The sequence below is a fragment of the Lipotes vexillifer genome, unplaced genomic scaffold (assembly GCF_000442215.2).
Source record: "Lipotes vexillifer unplaced genomic scaffold, Lipotes_vexillifer_v1.1 scaffold591, whole genome shotgun sequence".
NCBI lineage: Eukaryota > Metazoa > Chordata > Mammalia > Artiodactyla > Lipotidae > Lipotes > Lipotes vexillifer.
In genome coordinates, this window is record NW_006791954.1 from 3,208,694 (window position 1) to 3,224,263 (window position 15,570).

The following is a 15,570-nucleotide window of genomic DNA, read 5'->3' on the forward strand; positions in this document are numbered from 1 at the left end:
CAGCGCGGGCGGCCCTGCCGCCGACTCGCGGCTCTCGGATCGCGGGCCCTTCCTGGCCAGCTTCCTCCTCAGCAGCGAGTCGAGCAGAGGCGGGTTCTGCTCCCCGCGGGGAGCGCGGTCCTGCTCGCAGGTGCTACGGGACTTGCGCAGACCCGGCGGCGCGGCGGGCTCCCGGAGGCTGGCGCTGGGCAGCCTGGCGCTGAGCAGCCGGCGGCGGGAGGAGCCCCCGGGCAGGCTGCCGCGGGCCGGGGAGCCCGAGTCCCGGGAGTGCTGGCGGGTCAGGGCCTCGGGGAACTCGGCCAGGTACTTCATGAAGGAGCGGCCCAGGCCCTGGCGCCAGCTGCCTCGCTTTTTGCGCAGGTGCGGGTTGTCAGCGGCCATTTCCTTGGTCTTGTGGACCTCGAGCTGGGCGTAGAGCTTCCTCAGCTCGTCCTGGGGGCGGGGGGCCGGGGGTGCAGAGCTGGCGGTGAGGGCCAAGCTCTCCATCCCCTGGCGGCGCTGCTCTGCCCCTCAGCCCTTGCTCAGGCCATTTTCTCTGGGGGATCTCTCTCCCACCAAGCTGTGTCTGTTCCCAGCTTTTAAAACTCAGGATTCACTTCTCCGTCCTGCAGGGCCAACAACCTAGTTCCCGAGCCCGACCCGCTTAGCTCCGAGGCCTCAGCGCACCACTGACTTCTCTGGGCACTGTGGTCTGGTGGGAAGTCTCCAGCTTGGGGGACAGGAAACCTGGGTTTGAAGCTGCTGACCCATCACGTGCCTCCAGGCTATTTTCTTGCCCTCTCTGAGCCTCTGCTTCGATAAAGTAAGGAAAACTGGCTGCCCAGTGTTCACTTCCTTAAGGGGATTATATGAGACAGGTGGTGGGACCAGTGGGCGTGAAAACTGCCATATTCAGGTGTAAGTGATCGAATGGGACTTTGAAAGTCTTTTGTACTTTGGATCTCTCCCCGCAGCCAGCATAGGGGAGGTACATGGGCTGCTGCTCCCCATACTGGAGGGTCAAGAATGGTGTCTCTGTGGCAGCATGCCTCCACTCTTTGGCCTGCCTGCTGGATTGGGGTCTCAGTTCAGCCTATCCCCAGGGGGCAGGCGGCAGGGCAGGCAGAGCTCAGAGGATGAGGAGGATACGGGGGAAAGAGAGGCAAAGGCAATTGAGACAAGGAAGGAATTGGGGGATGTAAACAAGTCAGGTGTGGAGGGGGCCCCAGGGGAGGTGGAGGGATGGACAAAATGGCTTCCTGGGACTGTTCCCACATTGCAGGTTCTATAAGACAATGGGCTTTACCGCCAGGTCTCTTTATTTCCTACCCTCTGAGCCTCTCATTAGGGTTTCTGTGACTATAATGATATTCTTAAGCAGAAAAATAAGGTAAGGATGGTCTCCTGATGTAAGACTCAGGAAGAACTTCCTTTCTCTAACGCTGCTGGGTCCAGGGAAAGGGGATCCTGGTGTGGAAATCCCTGGTAGCCACTCACTGCCTGAATTACCCAGCCCCAATGGCCCTAGGGTCACTAACTGCCTGGTATGTTGGGGACTGAGGGGTTTCTTAGGCTGCCCCTCATGGTGGCCCTGCTGAGTGGGAGTGGAGGACACAGGAGACACAGGTGATTTGAGCTCCACTCACGGTTCTGCCTCTACCTTGCCAAGTGGGTCTCAGGAATCTGGGTTCTGGGGTTTTGCAGGGGCAGGGGGGGCGGTCTATCCACTGTGTGGCCTCCTTTGAGTAGAGTCAGGGGAAGCAGCTTAGGGCAGTGGTGGAGAAGAGAGGGAGGCGGGTCTTAGAGGAAAAGCTATGGGGAGGAGAGGGGACCTGCCGTGGCACACAGCCCGGGTGGCAGGGCAGCTGTGCCCCCTGCCCAGTCCCTAAGTAGCATCAAGAGGAGGCGGAGAGGGCAGCACCTACCCGAATGTCTCCAGGGTCCAGGCTGTGCTCGCTCCAGGCTGAGGCGATGCTGCTGTTCAGGTAGGAGCCTGAGCGCTGCAGGTCCAGCTCGTCCTCGTACACCTCATCCAAGATCTCCTCTCGGGGAGGAGGCCCCGGCTTCCGGAACTGTCCATGGTGGTGGGCATGATGGGGGGGGGAAGACTCACCTTGGCTCCCTGCCCCATGGCATATGTATTTACTCCATAAATCTTCACCCTCTCTCTGATTTGGAATTCTGGGGGTCCAAGGAGTATTGTTCCCTCTCATTCCTGATTTTCTCTAGCTCAGAGACCAGGGGTCTCAATGCCCTGCCCCCACAATTCCTAGCCATGTCCTTCAGCTACCCACCCCTCACCTATCTCTGTAACTGCTTCTGAGTTGATTTTCAGAGTCTCCCAACCTTCCAGTTGTATTACAAGGACTCCCTTCAGCTCTAGCTTTTTTTTTTTTTAACTCCAAGTGTTTTTTTATTATTTTCTTTTAATCATTGATTTATTTATTGGCTGTGTTGGGTCTTCATTGCTGCGCATGGGCTTTCTCTAGTTGCGGAGAGCGGGTGCTACTCTTCATTGCAGTGCGTGGGCTTTTCAGAGCACAGTCTCAGTAGTTGTGGCACACGGGCTTAGTTGCTCCGTGGCATGTGGGATCCTCCGGGACCAGGGCTCAAACCCGTGTCCCCTGCATTGGCAGGCGGGTTTTTAACCACTGTGCCACCAGGGAAGTCCCAGCTCTAGCTGTTATTTCCCTTGCCCAGGGATTGGAGACGGAGATTCCTTCTGTGACTCCTAAGTGGGCTCCTTGCTTAGGGCCCAAATCCCTCAGGGCCCAGGGTGTCATTCTCACCCTGGCCTGGAGAGGGTGCTATGGGCACAGCAGCTCCACAGTGCCCCTGGCAAAGGGGCTGCGTCTCCCTCACATGGAGACCAGGGGAAGACCTCACCTTAGGGATGAAGATCAGAGCCAGTGTGGCGGTGACTGTGCTGTGGGTGTGAAGGAAGAAGAGAAGGAGCGTCCAGTCTGGGTGCAGGGAGGGAACCAGTACAAACCTGAGGGTGAGGTGGGAAGGAGATGGTTAGCTACAGGTGGGAGTGGCCTCTTTCCTCTCACCTGTTTCAGTGGCTGTCCTCCCCAGCCCCCGCCCTGATCTCCTGGCGGTGCTCCGTGCAGTGAGGAGGGCACTCTTCCTTCTTCCTGCCCTCCCACCTCAGGGCTCACGTTAATCACCACCTCTGAGAAGCCCTCCCAGACTACTCCAGCTTGCCTTCTCTGGCTGCTTATAGCACTTAACTCTGTTATGGACCACCCTGTGGGTTGATTCTACCTTCACCACAGGGCCAGATCCTTGTGGACACTCATAGCAGGCCAGCTGCAAGGACAGTTGGGGTGTGAGGGGGAAGAAGGCAGTGAGAATGGAGCCTGTATGTGGAGAAGAGTGGGGGGGGCGTGTGGAATGGGAGAGGAGTCAGGAGCAGAGCATGCTTCCTCTTCTTGGGTGTTGGGTGAGACATGGGTTACAGGAAGGGTATCTGTGGGGTAGGGAGAGAGCTACAGGTGGGGGCCCTCCTCCCCCTTGCTGAGGCGTAGTAGGTGTTGCAAGGAGGGCTGTGGGATGGGGGTACCCTCACCTGGGAGAGGTGAGGAGTGTTATTAGGGTGGGAGCCGTGGTGTGTAGGTGGGCCCGTCCTCACCTGGCTGCGTGAAAGGCAGCAGAAAGCAGCAGCTCATTGTGCAGGGCGATGCCCATGTACCGCGGCTTGTGCAAGGCTGAGGGAACAGCCCGGGTGGCGTAGCAGAGGAAGCTGCCCCAGCACAGGAGCAGCATCTCAGCTGCGGGGGAAATAAGGAGAGCCGGGTACCACCTCAGCAGCCATGCACCCCTTTCTCTGTAGGCCGTGCTGGGGAGACCCCTGGAGGTACAGGGAGGGGGACCAGAGTGAGGTTGGGCTCAATGGAAACAGCTTACCCACAACCATGATGTAGTCCCAGCGGTCGTGGTGGCAGAGGTAGAAGTGACGGCCTGTGTGGGTGTGGCCTCGCGCCACCAGGGACGCGTGCTGACTGCCTTGCTCCAGGATCCCCGCTGTCCACACAGCCAGGAAGCCCAGCACCAGCAGCAGAAGCAGCCCCAGACGCTGCAGCAGCCGCCCGCTGCTCAGGTGGGGGCCCCGCTGGGGCGTTCGAGACAGAAACAGCTGGAGCACTCTACAAGGGTTAGAGTGTGGCTGGTGGATGCAGGGAGGGGAGATGCCATTGCTTCCCTCCCCCCCGCACATCCCTGTCCTCCCATCCCTTCCATGGTTCACCGCCTCCTCTTACCCCCAAAAAAGTTACATGGAGGGGAGGGCCATAGTGATGGGAGCAGGCCTTGGGGGCACAGAGGAGTAGAGCTGGTAGGGGTCTGGCTGTGAAGAGCTTCATTCCATAAATGAGCTGGGGTAGCCTGGAGTGAGCAGCGTGAGAGCTAGCTCTGCCCCAGACCCTACCTATAAAGCTTGAGTATAATAGTGCCGTAGACGGTGGCAAAACCCAGCAGCCGGACCCAGCGGAGGGCGATGCAGCGGAATACACCGGGCTTGAAGCACAGGATAAAGACCTGGCGGGGAAGGGGCACAAATAGTTGCTCTCCACTGCACCTGCACCGTGTGCCAGGCCTATGCTAAACACATCGCTGATCCTCCTAACCGCCTTGTCACAGAGGCATCATCACCTCCATTCTGCAAAGGGGTAGCTTTGTTATCAGAGAGGTTAGGTAACTTGTCCTAAGTCACACAGCAGGTCATAGAGCTCCTTTTAAGCCTGGCTGTTTGGTTCCAGAGCTCACTAGACCAGCCTGTCATTTGTGGGTATGACTTGGAGGATTTTGAGGTCTCTGAATCCCCCCAACAGGGCAGAGAGGAAGGATTCTGGGGCTTGGAGGGTACCAGGTTGGGACTCTGGGGGATCCTGGGAGGTGGGGTCAGCCTCTGGCCACAAACTCACAGGGAAGTAGAGCAGCAGGGATCCAAAAAGGATGGTTTCCAGCAGTACCACTCCAGATGCCCGCATCCTCTGTGAACCCAGGAAAGAGAGAGGTATGTAAGCAGGGCAGCAAGAGGACAGAGCCTGGAGGATGGTACAGGAGGGTCTCAGGCCTGTTTGAGGGGTCACCCCATGGCCCTGAAGCTAAAGCTTCACCCTGTAACATTAGCTCTGCCCTCTCCATCCACAGCCACTCTCACCACAGGCTCTTAGCTCCACTGGCACTAAGCCTGGCTAAGGCAAAGGTTTCATATAGCTCCTGCCACCCCAGGCCCGTGCCCCTCCCAGTCCGAGCCTGGGCCTTGCTGCAGACCTGGGCTAGAATCAGAGGTTGCTGGAGCTAGAAGGGATCTCAGGCTTTCCTCCAAGCTTTGGGTCAGACTGCCTCCTTGTCTAGAAACTCGCTTCTCTGTCAATTGACCGTCAACTTTGGCTCAAATGTCATGTTCTCCAGAAAGTCTTCCCACGCCATCTCAGGCAGGGTGACTGGGTCCCCTCTCTGAGCTGCCACAGCAACTGACACCTCTATCCTGGCCCCTGTTTTGCTGTGCTGTCATTTTATTTACATGTCTGAGGGGCCAGATCACTTCCCCTAGTGCCTACACAGTGTTTTGAATCAAGTCCAATGCCTTCATTGAGCAGGTGAGGAGACAGGTCTAAGATGGTGAGGTCACTTGCCTCATGTCACATAGTGAGTTAGATTAAGAATCAGGACCAGAACCCACTTCTCTCAAGTTCTGGTCTTAGGTAGTCTCTGGTCTCCGGTTGATGCCGGAGACTCAGGATGGGTAGGACACGTGTGTAGAAGAGAGATGTGGGGCCTTCCTTGCCTTGGTCTGGTGGCAGCGATAGGAGACCAGCATGCTCAGGAAGACGGCCAGCATGCAGCACGTCTGAGAGGCCAGCACCACTGCCCGCAGCGCGGGGGCTTCCTCCACCAGGCACGGCGTGGCATCCAGGCAGCTGGAGCAGCCCTCAGCACATGGTTGGCACCGCAGCAGCCTCCCGGAGCTGCCTTGAGGGGACCCGAATTGCCCGGTAGGCTGGGCAGCACCCTCCTCTGAGCCTATAAAGAACAGGATGTGTGCAGGGAGAGGGGCATGGCTGGGACAACCTGAGACCCCAGCCTTCTCTCCCAATGGTCACCACAGCTCTCTCCGTGCCCTCTTATGGTCTGTGGCCCCTGGGGTAGCGTCAGGATGGGTAGGAATGAAGAAGTGGGTACTTTCAGGGGAAAGCAGGGTAACAGGAAGAGGCGATGCCAGGCTAGGACTCACTGCGAGGTCAGCTTGCATCAGACTGGCACGTTATAAGCTCATTCTCAGAAGGAACAGACACCCCCAAATTGGACCCTGCCCGCCTCTCCTGCTTCTCTCGACATTCTTCCCTTGCTCCATGAGTTTTCTCCCAGTGTCTCACCCCAACCTGCCTTTCTTCCCCAGATGCCCCCCTCCAATCAGCCCAGCCTGTAAAACACCTTCCTGGCATTCCGCATAGTTACATACCCCCGGAGCTGCTTGCCCCATAGAAGCCTGGTCGGCAGCGGCAGAGGTAGTGGCCAAGGACAAAGCCCTGACTCTCCAGGGGGACACACTGTGGGGATGACAAACACAATTGGTATTTATATGAGGCTTTCCCTCCTGGGAAGAGATGGAGGGTGCATCTACCTTCCTATCCACGGCCCCTGGGTCTACACCGGGGAGCCCCACCAGAAAGCCACCCCAGCCCTTGGGAAGCCTTCCACCCCTGGAAACCCTACTCTGCCCCCACCATTGCCTGTCTTCTCAAAGAGACCTCCAAGCAAAGAGTATGGGGATGGATCACCCTTTTATTCAGACTGGCCCTGAAAGGAGCCTCACAGGTCCCATTTCCCAGTGCCCAGCTGATGCTAGAGCAAGGTGCTGGGGAGGTGGAAGCAGGGGGAAATCTGAGCTCAACCACACCTGTGTGCCTACATCCTGCTTCAAGGGTCCCCATCAGCCTCCCTCTTTGGCACACAGGTGGGTTGAAAAGGCCCCCATGGAGGAACAGCTTCCTCCATCAGGGCCATCTGGCTTTGGCGCAGGACTGCTCTCCCCAGCCCTAATGCCAGGCTAATGCCAGGCTGGTGGGATGCCAGGGCCAGCTCTTTATTCCACCTCCACCCATTGATGTTTGCCCAGCAGGGGCAGAGCAGACCTCAGAGCCAGGCAGGGAAGATGAGCCCGTGGATGAGGTCAGACCTACTGTAGGAAGTGGCTGGGAATAGACAGCAGTGGGGCAAAGGAAGGAAGATTACATATCCAGCCCCTAGAAGGTGCTTCTGAAATCGTGGCCCAGCTTCCCCTCTTACTCAGACCACTGGAAAACATTCTGTTCCTGCCATAGACAAATGCATACCCAGAGACACGAATGTGGCTGGGTTTAAAAGTGCACTGGACAATGGGAGCCCTTATCCATCCCTGGACTGATAGCTCCAAACACATGAGCCCTGAAGAGCAACAGATGCCCAAATCCACCACACCTCCCAGCAGGCTGCAGGGCCGCCCTTGGCTTTGGTTCAGCTCAGGAACATGCATGCAGTCAGTGTAACTGTGGAGCAGATTAGTTCACTGACCTGCCAGTTTCCCAGTACTGGGCTTGCAGGATTACCAACCATTGCTTTCCATTATCCAGATTCTCCTGCATCCACGGCTTTGATTTTGCCAGCATCTCACCTGGGTTCCATCACCTTTACCAGTCCCAGAGCTCTTCAAGTTCCTTCTCTGGTTAGTCTCCTCCTACACCCCAACCAGCAATTCTACTTATTTCAACAAACACCCAACAGAGCATCCTTTGTGGGTCAGAAGGAGCCCAGAGCTCTGTTGACATGGAGAACGTGATTCAGGAGAAGGAAAGGGGACAATTAATAGAGGCTCAGGAGGCGGTCCTGGGAAGGGATCCTGGAGCACCTAGTACCAGAAGGGAGAGCAGACAGGGAAGCACACTGAGAACGCAAAGGAATGAAGGTGGCTGTCTCGTGTGGGGGATGGGGCTAGGCTATATGTGTCCTCACTCTTAAAAAGCCTGGTATCTCATCTCTATCTATCTTATCAGTAGGGACTTCCCTGAAGCCGGAGAGGGTGTTGTGCCTTTGTCAGCTGCTCCTGATGGCAGTGATGGGAAAGGGGAGGGAGGCAGGACACCAGCACCCCCACCCTCTGTATCCTTACCTGGGTGCTGTTGAGATCACACAGGTGTGTGTTAGAGTACCAGCCTGGGCCGCTGGCACACTGATTGATGTCCACGCTCTGAAGATCTACGTCCATCTGCACCTGCCCCCTAAGGCAGTGAATTGGCAGTTAGGGGTACAGTGAAGGATGCCAAGGTGGACATGTGTCCTTGGACCCCAGACTATGAGGCAATGCAAGCTCTACAAACTTTAGCACAGTGGCTGCAGTGTGCCAGGAGAGAAGGCACACACGCACGCCATTTCTCCAGTGCTATTAACCCTCCCTGTCTCTGCAGCAACAATCCTCCTCCCCCTAGGTTTTTCCCTGCCCCCACCCCCCATCCTTCAGGTTTTCAACATCCTAGCATTTCTTGATTTCTATCAATGGGAAAGGGAGGGGGCGAGACATACAGGAGCTGCGGCTCTGATGATCTTTCTGAAAGGGATATTCACACTTCCCCACTGCATGTATATACACACTCACACACAAACACACACACACACACATACGCGCGCGCAAAGCGCAGCTATTAACCACCCCCTCACTCTGCCCAAACCAGGTCTGAATTGATCAGCAAAGGAGATATGGAATAGAGGGGCCCAGAGTCAGAGCTGCCTGGCCTAAGGGCTCTCAACCCCTGCTCTGGGCTGAATGGGGAGAGAGCTGGCAAGAAGCCAAGCTGCCTGTGGCCAGGAGAGGAACTCTGCCGGGGACAATGAATGGGGACACAGAGCTGGGAAAACAACGTTGTTTGTTGAATGCCTTGCGGTACACTATCCATCTGCTCCCTCCTTCCCATCATGGCTCCCAATCACCTCTTTACTCCAGCTGAGGGAGGAAGTCAGTTATTTGAGGAGTATCATAGGCTATTGGGGTCAGGACTTGATATAAGAATATAGCCATTGGGAGTGACCCTGGGGATCTGGCCAACTCCTGGGCAGAAAAGGCAATGGTGCCAAGCCTCCCCGCAAGTGTTCTCCTTCCTTTGCAGAAGCCTCCTTTTACAGCTCTAGATTGCTAGGGAGCAGCGAATTTCACTCCTGAAGCACCCATCTGACTCCTCTGAGAAGCCAGTGCATGGATTGTCACTGTCTCCCACACCAAGCCCTCTCCTGGCTTGTACCCACTACTCAGACCTGGAGGCCAGGACCTATGCCCAGCTATGTCCACACATCTGTACACACACACGTGTATACCTACTTGTAAATGGAGTGATTTATATGTAGTACATACACACACCTGTATACGTTAACACGCAGTTCCAGAGTCCCAGGGTCAACTGCAGCTATACACAGCTGAATGCAAACACACACATCTGTGTCCCCCACACATGTGCATATACCAAATGGCCTATGCACAGCTGGCTGGACTTGGGCCCCCCACCCCACAAATCCACAACAGCATCAAACCCTGCACAAAAACCACTTACCTGATCTCCGGGCTGAGGTCTGGCTTGAGTCCATAGAAAGCGGCTGAGAGTGTGATAAGCCAGCCCGGACGGAGCCGGCCCTCCTGGCATTCCAGGAAGGGAGGAGACAGCCTCACGTGCTGCAAGTCCCCCACATATCCATCCCCCTGTGGCCACTTGGGGCTGCCAAGGCTCCCTAAGTCGTTGGTCAGCACCCGCTTCTGCAGGTCAGGGGTGTCTAGGGCCCCGGTTGGGCTCTCTTTCTGCACCCTGCTCCCGGACAAGTCCTGAAGGATGGTCTCCTCCCCCATCCGGGTGGCCTGCAGGGCCAGCTGCAGGTGGCTGGCCCCCAGTGGAGGGTTAAAGGTCAGCAAAGCCCGGTATGCCCTTGGGTCCCCCTCGGCCACGCTGCGGACCAGTGCCTGGTACCACTCCACATCCTCCTCCACACTGGACTCCCGGATGTCGTTGGCTTGTAGCAGCATGTTGAGGAAATTGGCAGCCTGCGTAATGGTGCCCGCTGCCCTCCATAGGATTGGGGGGAGCCCTGGTCTTTCTCCTGCCCCATGGGCTTCATAGCGCTCACTGCAATTAGCCCCCGACAGCTGTTGGGCATCTCCAGAGTAGAGAAAAGCTAGGGCTGCCTCAGCCCCCTCCGGGGGCACCCACATGGGTACAGATCCTGGCTTGACTTGGGAGGACAGCACGGGCAGAGAGCGGAGGAGCCTTGGACCCCCCAGAGCCCAGCCACAGAGGAAAGAGCAGCCCAGCAGCCCCCACACAGGAGGAGGCATGACCACTGCCCTGGTGCCCATCCTTGGGGCAGCTCTCAGGGACCCTGGGGTCCAGGCTGCCCGGGGTATTGGAGGCTCAGGAGATCCCAGGCAGAGGCTCGCCGCAGTCTGGGGCTGCCTGCTTGCACGTCTCCGATCCTTGCTTTCTCTCTTCCTCTCTTCCTCTCTCTCATGCTCAGGCTGTCTTACTTGTTTTTTTCTTCTCTTTAACGTCATCAGCTGGCTTCTGGATGTAGGCATGAGGGCTCTGTTCCCTGCTCTCTCAGTGTGGCCCCCCATCGCAAACCCTTTTAATCCTGGCACACCACTCTTCCCTCCCCCTCTTATCCAATATCTAGGCTCCCTCCCCTCACTCCCCACCCTACATCTGCTCCAGGGAGAGATAGAAGGGACCAGCCGTTCTCTCTCTTCCTCCCTCCCTCCCTCTGCCCTTTGCTCCATTAGGAGAGATGGGCAAATCCGGGATGGGGTGCCATAGCAACCGCAGATGAGCCTGTGCCCCTCTCTCCACCCCTCTGCTCCACTCAGCCTCCTGGCAGCAATTTCGACGGCCATGATAAAGGGCCAAGCTGCAGCTCCTGGCAATCTGCTCTAGCTGCCTGTACCCCCGACACCGTGCTGCTGAACTGGAATTTGAGATTGGGGTTGGCGAGGGGTGGGCAAGAGAGCCCAATAAGTATAGGTTTTTAAAAAAATATATGTTTATTTATTTATCTGGCTGCGCCGGGTCTTAGCTGCGGCACGCAGCCTCTTAGTTGTGGCACGTGGGGTCAAATTCCCTGACCAGGGATTGAACCCAGGACCCCTGCATGGGGAGTGCAGAGTCTTAACCACTGGACCACCAGGGAAGTCCCAAGAGAGCCCAATAGAACCATAATTGATATTTGTACAGACCGTGGCAGTTTACAAAGTGTTTTTCATGTGCGTTATCTCAGTGACTCTTCCCCATCCCACCTATGCTGAATATTCTTATCCCCATTTCACAGATGCAGACAGTGAGGCTCAGAGACTCACCCAAGATCACATGGCTGCTTCATTTGAGTTGAGACTCAAACCCAGAGCTCTGATTCCCCTACACTGCCCCATCAAACCCCCACCACCACCCCGTTATTCATCCTTAGAGACCTCAAGAAGACCTAACTATAGCCCGGAGAGGTGAAGGGACTTCCCTAGGACCACACTGTTGCTCTTGACAGAGCAGGAGCCTCCACCAGGTCTCCACCTCCCCAGCCAGGGAAGCCCGCCTTCTCCTGCATCACAGAGCTAACCACTGCCCGGAGTAAGGGGGTCATGGTGGGGAGCGGGGAAGAGAATGAACAGTTTTGCTTCTGCTTCTTCCACCTTCATTTTGTCATTCTAAGCCCTGTCTTCTTCCTTTCTTCATGAAAACCATGGCTAACCTCTCTTGCTCTTCCAGGTCTTCTTACCCCTCACATCCTTCCCTCTGTCGGACACAATAACTGGAAAGCTCAGAGTTAGCACTGTCTGAGGCAGCCTCCTCGGATCCAGAAGGGTGTGGATTCTTGAAGTCAGCCACGGAACAAAGCCCCTGCCTTCCTCTCCCTCCCTCTTCCACCACTTTCCCATCGCTGATCACTCACCCAGTGATTTGGCCCCATGTGCATGTGCTATCTGTCAGTTTCTCTCCTTCTCACTTTGCCGCCATCCCCGCTTCTTAAACCTCTGATGTCCCAGATCTCTGAGTTTATGTAGGGAGGGCTGGGTGGTGGTGGCTAAAAACTTCTCTTGCTTTACTGGTGGCCTCTGCAAGCAATAGTTCTGCTTTGGAACCTTCACTGGGAACGTAAGGGGTGGAGGAAGAGATGGGGGCTGGAGGACAAACCTCCACAGAATCCCTATGATGTCAGAACTAAGAGTGCCTATACCCCAGACCTTTCTCTAATAGAGAAGGAAATGAAAACTAAAACCAAATGTCAGCTAAGTGACCTCCTCAAGGCCACAAAGCCAGCGAGTGGTCTGGGGTCAGACCTCTATCACACATCCACACATCCACTGCCTCTCTGATTCCTTCCTGTGTGCCAACAGAAAGAGGGATGGTAGGGGGTGGGGTGGGGTGAGCAAGTGCTCCGTTCCACGTTCTTGGTATTATTACTGGTTACTGTTAGTCCAGGGCCAACAGAACACCTTGGGTGAAGACATAATAGTCAGTTGTTTTTTCCCCCAAGAAGCTTTTCATAATAATAACTTATGTTTGAATAGTGCTGTAGCATTTGCGTGTAAGTTTTCATTTAATCCCTACAACAGCTCTATCAAGGGGGGATTATTATTGACCTATTTTTACAAATGAAACACAGGTTCAAAGATGTTTAATTATTTGCTCTTGGTAATATGTCCAGGAAATGGCATGACTAGGACTCAAAACTAGATGGCAAGCTCTAGAGGGGCAGAGACCATGCCTGTCTCATTCATCACTGAAGCCTAGCCCATTGCTGAACGATTGAGTGAACTCAAGACTGGTTTCGCTTCTCTGAATTGTTCTTTGCAAACCTTTTAAACTAGGGTTCTACCACTGCAGGAACCACTTATACAGCCCTCAGGAAACAGGTATATGTAGACATAAAACCTACCCAACAAATCCAGCTCATACAAAGATACACTTCCTTTGCTTGGAGCTTAATTTTCAATATTTTTTCCAGGAACTACAGGAACTACAGGTCTGGACATTTAAGGAAATGGAGAAAGGCAGCATTCCGTGCTCTGCCTTAGGAAAAGCCTGTGTGTATTCCCCTGTGCCTCTGTGTGCTCAGGGCAGGTGGAGATACCCAAGGCGGCAGACATGGTCTGCCTCCCTCTGGGGCCAGGAAAGTAGCTGGACAGCAGAGGGCGCTGTGGAGCTTACAGACCTTGCATTCGTGGGGGTAACCTGTTCTGGAGCCAGAGTTTTCCAGAGGCAGCCAGGATCCTGGGTGGTCTTCTTAGGCCTCCGGTGTGCTATGGTCCTATAGCAATTTCTCTTCTTTTCTCCAGAAACCTAAGTAACACCTAAAAGGTATTGGAGAGAAGGTAGAAAATATAATCTTTGGAGTCAGAGCTGGTTTTGAATTCCACTTCACCTTTTTTGAACTGTGTGACCTTAGGTAAGTAACTCTTCAGTTTTTGCATGGGCAAGGGAGGTTATTAATTCTGTTGTGAAGAATTAGAGATGAATTTGTATCAGGAGCTTCTTACAAGCATGGAACAATCGTTTCCATGCTTATGTATCAAGGGCCTACTCCGTGCCAGGCAGTCCTTGGCATTGGAGAGTCCATGATGGGCAAAAAGCAGACGAGGCCCCTGCCCTCACAGAGCTAACAGCTTAATAGGGAAGACAGACTTTAATCAAATAACCTCGCAGATAGATAACAAATCACACCTGTGCAATTAAGTGCAACAAAGGAGTGGTCTTGGAGCTCACCGAGGAGGAAGTACCCAGGCAGGGAGATTTCCCTGAGGTAGAGAGAAGTTTAATTTGAAGGATGAGTAGGAGTTTATGAAGCAAAAAGGGAGGGAAAAAGCCTTTAAAGAAAAGGGAATCGCTTATGCAATGGCTATGTTTTTGAGCCCGACACAGGGCTAGTGGAACAGCAGGGCAGAGAAAACAAGGTGGAGCCTGGTGGGAGATGAGACCAGAGAGGCGGGGGTCTGATGACACAGGACCCCCTAGGCCTCCTTAAGGAGTTTTGTCTTTAGCCTAAGAACAGTGGGAAACCATGAAGGGTTATAATCACAGGCTATTGGTGAATATTCATTTTAAAAGGTTCTCTCTGGGGACTTCCCTGGTGGTCCAGTGGCTAAGACTCCATGCTCCCAATGCAGGGGGCCCGAGTTCGATCCTTGGTCGGGGAACTGGATCCCATATGATGCAGCTAGGAGTTCACATGCCTGTGGCTAAGGATCCCACATGCTGCAACTAAGACCTGATGCAGCTAAATAAGTAAATAATATATTTTTTTAAAGTTCTCTCTGGCTGTAGAACTCATAGCAGACCCTGGATCATCTTCCCCTAAATGCACCTTCAGGTACTAAAGTTGCTAAGTTCTGCTGGCTGATCCTTCCTCCTTATCCTTTGCATTCCTCAACATCTCTTCATGGGAAGATTGCAATGGTTTCCTAACTGGTCTCCCTGCCTCCAGTCACACCTCCTCTACACATGCTTGAACTTACTTGACCTTCACAACATTCCTGCAAGTAAGCAAAGCAGCAATCCTTATCCCTATTTTGCAGATGAGAAAACTGAGGTCTAGTGGTACTGTGGAACTGGCTCATACAGGCTTGTGAAAGCCAACTGTTAAAATTTCAGAAAATTTGGGACTTCCCTGGTGGTCCAGTGGTTAAGACTTTGCACTCCCACTGCAGGGGGTGTGGAATAAATTTTGCAAGCCAGTTGGTTTTTGGGTTGTTTTTTTTTTTGGCTTGAACCCCGGCCTTCAGCAGTGAGAGCATAGAGTCCTAACTACTGGACTGCCAGGGAATTCCCTACAAGCCAGTTGCTAAACACAGCCAACTGTTAAAAATTATACAAACATTAAATATATGAAAAACAAAGGTAATACATTCTCAAAACTCATCACTTCCTAATAATTTTACTATTATTATTTACCTGTGCTCTTGAGGTTATTTGTGTTATTGTATCTGCTACATAATAGTATGAAACTACTGCATAATAGTATGCTCTGTGCTCAGTAAAGTCAAGATGGTAGATTGAAATCAGCCTTTGTGGGAGGATTTACCAGAGAAATCGGCAGACGCTACGAATAGGGACTTGATTGTTTTGTCGATAATCTAGATTTAAGAAAGTGATGAGAAAATGTAAATAATTCAGATTTTAAGTGAATGTGTTATGTTTGTAGCCATTACATTCTGTATAGCACAAAACTTGAGGAAATATTCTTTCAGTATTTGAAAATTGTTTTCTTATTCAGCAAAGAAGTCGCTCCCATAATTGACAGGTAAGACGTCTTTGTTTATTCACTTTCCTCTTACACTGACACAGAGGACATCAACCAACATCCATGTCGCGATTACGTTCCCCGGTCAACTGAAACCACGGGTTGGCCACCCATACAGCAGTTGGGCAAAAATCAGTGAAAGCATTCTGTGAGAATAAATTGGTTATAAGGAATCTGCAAATGTACACTATTATTTGTAAATTCTGTGCTACACATCCTTATGTACCTATATATGTGCATACATTCCCCTTTTCTCCCGACAGTCGTCTGTTCAACATTTATCAG

At 53.6% G+C, this 15,570-nt stretch overlaps 2 protein-coding genes and 1 non-coding gene across 3 annotated transcripts in view; 1 reads left to right on the forward strand and 2 right to left on the reverse strand.

Moving 5' to 3' along the window:
• GPR179 (G protein-coupled receptor 179) overlaps window positions 1-10,357 on the reverse strand; it is a 15,262-nt gene extending 4,905 nt beyond the window's left edge. Inside the window, 11 exon segments of the mRNA XM_007465231.1 lie at window positions 7-432; window positions 1,905-2,051; window positions 2,866-2,971; window positions 3,614-3,752; window positions 3,889-4,127; window positions 4,409-4,518; window positions 4,905-4,973; window positions 5,774-6,009; window positions 6,449-6,536; window positions 8,135-8,243; window positions 9,564-10,357. Of these exon segments, the coding sequence (XP_007465293.1) occupies window positions 7-432; window positions 1,905-2,051; window positions 2,866-2,971; window positions 3,614-3,752; window positions 3,889-4,127; window positions 4,409-4,518; window positions 4,905-4,973; window positions 5,774-6,009; window positions 6,449-6,536; window positions 8,135-8,243; window positions 9,564-10,357 (2,463 nt within the window).
• A 754-nt stretch (window positions 10,358-11,111) lies between these two features.
• Window positions 11,112-11,184, reverse strand: TRNAG-CCC (transfer RNA glycine (anticodon CCC)). The gene has a single exon. It is a non-coding gene; the product is annotated as a tRNA-Gly (tRNA).
• Window positions 11,185-14,343: 3,159 nt separating this feature from the next.
• The window catches only part of SOCS7 (suppressor of cytokine signaling 7), a 29,266-nt gene continuing 28,039 nt past the window's right edge, over window positions 14,344-15,570 (forward strand). Inside the window, exon 1 of the mRNA XM_007465232.1 lies at window positions 14,344-14,355. Coding sequence (XP_007465294.1) covers window positions 14,344-14,355 — 12 coding nt within the window. The remainder of the gene's footprint in view (window positions 14,356-15,570) is intronic.